Source organism: Crocuta crocuta, unplaced genomic scaffold (genome assembly GCF_008692635.1).
Source record: "Crocuta crocuta isolate KB4526 unplaced genomic scaffold, BGI_CrCroc_1.0 scaffold267, whole genome shotgun sequence".
NCBI lineage: Eukaryota > Metazoa > Chordata > Mammalia > Carnivora > Hyaenidae > Crocuta > Crocuta crocuta.
The window spans coordinates 1,853,364-1,857,310 of record NW_027531899.1 but is presented as its reverse complement, the minus strand read 5'-3'; the positions used below and the strand labels follow the sequence as shown (position 1 = coordinate 1,857,310).

The following is a 3,947-nucleotide window of genomic DNA, read 5'->3' as shown; positions in this document are numbered from 1 at the left end:
CCCGAAGCCCCCCCGCCCGCCCTGCCCGCTGGGGCGCCCCCGCCCTGCACAGCCGTCACCTCTGACCACCTCAACTCCCTGCTGGGGAACATCCTGCGCATCATCGTCAACAACCTGGGCATTGACGAGGCGTCCTGGATGAAGCGGCTCGCAGGTGGGTCTGGGTGGGGGAGACCCCAGGGGGTGCTCCAGCCTCCTGAGGACTGGGGCCAAGGGGTCTTGGGGCCCAAGCCCTTTGATCTCACCGTCTGAGAGAGAGCCTCGGGGTCTGGCTTTTCCTGGGAGCTGGGAGGAGTCAGAGTCTAGGTTTTCTCGGGGGCAGAAGGCCAGGGGGTCACCACAGGGTGTCAGAATCTCGGGCTCTTGGGGTCTGGGGTGGATGGATGGGTCCCAGGAGTCCTCCGGGATGGATTCTGAGTTTCTGGAGCCTTCGAGAGGGTTAGGAATTGGGTCGGAGGCCTGGGTTCCTCATACGGAGGGGGAGAGAACCAGGTCAGGTGTCAGGGTCCCTGATGTGGATGGGTTTGTAGGTCAGCAGTCAAGAAATGAGTCTTCGAAGGGATGGGATTCCTGAATCAGAAGCTCTCTGTCAGCAGTCGGGTCAAGCTAGAGATTGGGGGCTGGGATGGGAGGCCAGGGTCAGAGGTCAGAGGCTGGGGTAAGCTACCGTTGCTGGGGTCAGAGGTCAGGGGCTTCTGTCAGGCTGGGGTCACAGGTTCAGGTCAAGGGATATGATAGGGAGCAGGGGCTATGTCGGAGGTCAGGGCCCAAGGTCAGGAGTGGGATCAGAGGTCACAGGTCAGGCGCTGGAGTTGGAGGCCGGTCAGCAGCACGCGCGCCCGGGTGCGCCTCGCCCCCGCAGTGTTCGCGCAGCCCATCGTGAGCCGCGCGAGGCCCGAGCTCCTGCACTCCCACTTCATCCCCACCATCGGGCGGCTGCGCAAGCGCGCGGGGAAGGTGGTGGCCGAGGAGGAGCAGCTGCGCCTGGAGGCCAAGGCCGAGGCCCAGGAGGGCGAGCTGCTGGTGCGCGACGAGTTCTCCGTGCTCTGCCGGGACCTGTACGCCCTCTACCCGCTGCTCATCCGCTACGTGGACAACAACAGGTCAGCGAGCCCCCAGCCGTCCCCGCGGCCTCCCTGGGCCCCTCTGACCCCCTCACCTGCGGAGTTGCTATGAACTTTCTCCAGTTCTCGCCTGACCCCACCCCACCTTCTGACCACCCCCCACCACTGCCTCCGGCCCCTGCAAAACCCAGCCGGCTGGCGTCCGCTCCCCTTCTACTCCCCTGCATCGCCGGAGTCTGAGCCCCGGGGAGGCCGCCTCCGGCCTCGGGTGCGCGGGGCTGTCCGATTTGCGCAGTGAGGCCCAGTGCTCAGGCCTCCGTCCGTCCCTGAGATGAAAGGAAGATGGTCCGGAGCTGGCCAGCCGTTGTCCTCAGAAACAGCTCTTTAAGAAAAGCAAGAGCAGGGGCGGCGCTTGCGTGGTTCAGGCGGTTCAGGCGGTTGAGTGTCCGACTTTAGCTCAGGTCCTGATCTCCCGGTCCCTGGGTTCGAGCCCCGCATCTGGCTTGCTGCTGTCATTTTGGAGCCCACTTCGGATCCTCTGTCCCCCTCTCTCTCTGCCCCTTCTCTGCTCATGTTCTCTCTCCCTCTCAAAAATTAAAAAAAAAATTTTTTTTAAATCAAAAGCTGGGGCACCTGGGTAGCTCAGTCAGTTGAGCATCCGACTTTGGCTCAGGTCATGATCTCGCAGTTGGTGAGTTTGAGCCCCACATCAGGCTCTGTGGTGACAGCACCAAGTCTGGAGCCTGCTCCGGATCCTCTGTTCCCCTCTCTCTCTCTGCACCCTCCCCCACTCATGCTCTGTCTCTCACTCTCTCAAAAATAAAAAAAAAAATTTTTTTTAAGTCAAAAGCAAGAGCAGGTATTAACCAACTGCTAACATCTCCCTAAAATCAGAAGCACTGTTTAACGAATTATTAACTCCTAGGGGCAGCCTAATCCAAGGATAGTGAGTACATTTCCACTCCTAGTTCTATCTTGGTTGAAAAGATTTTCAGGTTGCATCAGGGCTCTGTAAGGAAAGGGGCTCTGATTGATTAGCTATGCCTGTCACAGGGGCGTAAATTGGAAGTTAGTGGTATGACTGCTATATATATCCATGCACACCCCTCTTTGCGTCATGACGGGGGTATTGCCGTGGGTTAGGTCCCCAGGAGTCCGCGCACTGGGTCAGAGGGTTTGAACAAGTAAATTGTGGCGCATTCCCACCGCGGGATACTACACGGCAATGAAAATGAACCAACCATTGCAACATACGACGATGTGGATGAATGTCACAAATGTCAGGCTGAAGGAAGCCAGGAAGAGTTATAAAAATAGAGTACCTATTCTATCTATTTATGTAAGGTTCAAGAACAGACNGCAAGATCATGACCTGAGCCGAAGCTGGACGCTTAAAGGACTGAGCCACCCAGACGTCCTTATTTCTTCACTTGGGTGGTGGTTACACAAGTGTGTTCACATTGTAATAATCATCAAGCTGACACTTTATGTGATCACTTTATGTGATACTTAATAAAAAGGTTAGAGATAGAAAAAACTTCTTTTTTTTAAAGGATAGTTACGATTTTTAGATCATTGAATGACCAGCTTACCCTAGAAAACTCCATCCCATCCCTCCCATTGGAATCTCCAGGTCCCCTGATCCCCTCCCCTGAGAGCTCTCCACGTGGTGTCCTCTCCTGGGGGTCCCTTCCCCCATCGCTCACCGGCCCCCTTCCCTGCCCGCCCAGGGCACACTGGCTGACGGAGCCCAATCCCAGCGCCGAGGAGCTGTTCAGGATGGTGGGCGAGATCTTCATCTACTGGTCGAAGTCCCACGTGAGTTCCCGTTGGCCCAGGCCCCCCTCGCCTCGGCCCTCACTGCCCCGGCTGATCCTGACACTGCCTCCCCCACCAGAACTTTAAGCGCGAGGAGCAGAACTTCGTGGTCCAGAATGAGATCAACAACATGTCGTTTCTGACTGCTGACAACAAAAGCAAAATGGCCAAGGTGGGTGCCAGGCTCCGGGAGCACGGAGCAGGGAGGGCGGGAGCACCCTCCAGGCCGTCCCACCTGACCCCTTCACCAGCTAGCCATCCCTGCCCCGTTCCCCCAGCGTCACAGCACCCCGTCTCCCTCCTCCTCATCTCCATCTCCCGCCTCCTCTGTCTTGTCCCTTCCCCCCATTTTCCCTCTTCTTGCTCCATCTCCTCCCCATCTCCCTTCTCTCCCTCCTCCCCCTCTCCCTCCTCCCCATTACCCTCCTCCCATCTTTCTCCTCCCTATTGCCCTCCTCTCCCTCCTTCCCTTCTTTTCCCTGTCCCTCTTCTCCATCTCCCTCTTCCCCACCCCCTTCCTCTCCCTCCCCGTCACCCTCTCCCCACCACCCCTCTTCCTCCTCCCCATCTCCTCCCCATCACCGTTCTCCCATATCTCTCCTCCCTGCCTCCCTCTTCCCATCTCTTTCCTCACCCACTTCCCCATTACCCTCCTCCCCATCTCCCCCACCTCCCTCCTTCCCCTCCCTCCTCCCCATCTCCCTCCTCCACCTCCCTCCTCCCCATCTCCCTCCTCCCCATCTCCCTCCTCCCCCTCCCTCCTCCCCATCTCCCTCCTCCCATCTCCTCCCTATCTCTCTCCTCTCCCTCTTCCCCATCCCCTTCCTCTCCTTCTCCATCACCCTTCTCCCTCCTCCCCATCTCCCTCCCCATCACCTTTCTCCCATATCTCTCCTCCTTACCCCCTCCTCTCCCTCCTCCACATCTCCCTCCTCTGCCTCCTCCCCACCTCGTCCTCCCTTTCCTCCTTCCTCCCCTCTCCCCCTCATCCCCCTCTTCTGCCACTTTCCCCTCCTCCATCTCCTTCCCCCACCCCAGTGTCCTCCTCTCCCATCTCCCCATTTT

General features: G+C 58.5%; 1 protein-coding gene across 1 annotated transcript in view; it reads left to right on the top strand.

The window, feature by feature from the left end:
• RYR1 (ryanodine receptor 1) overlaps positions 1–3,947 on the top strand; it is a 115,724-nt gene that overhangs the window by 63,938 nt on the left and 47,839 nt on the right. Inside the window, 4 exon segments of the mRNA XM_077773631.1 lie at positions 1–154; positions 863–1,103; positions 2,795–2,882; positions 2,962–3,054. The exon segment at positions 1–154 is cut by the window's left edge and continues 173 nt beyond it. Of these exon segments, the coding sequence (XP_077629757.1) occupies positions 1–154; positions 863–1,103; positions 2,795–2,882; positions 2,962–3,054 (576 nt within the window).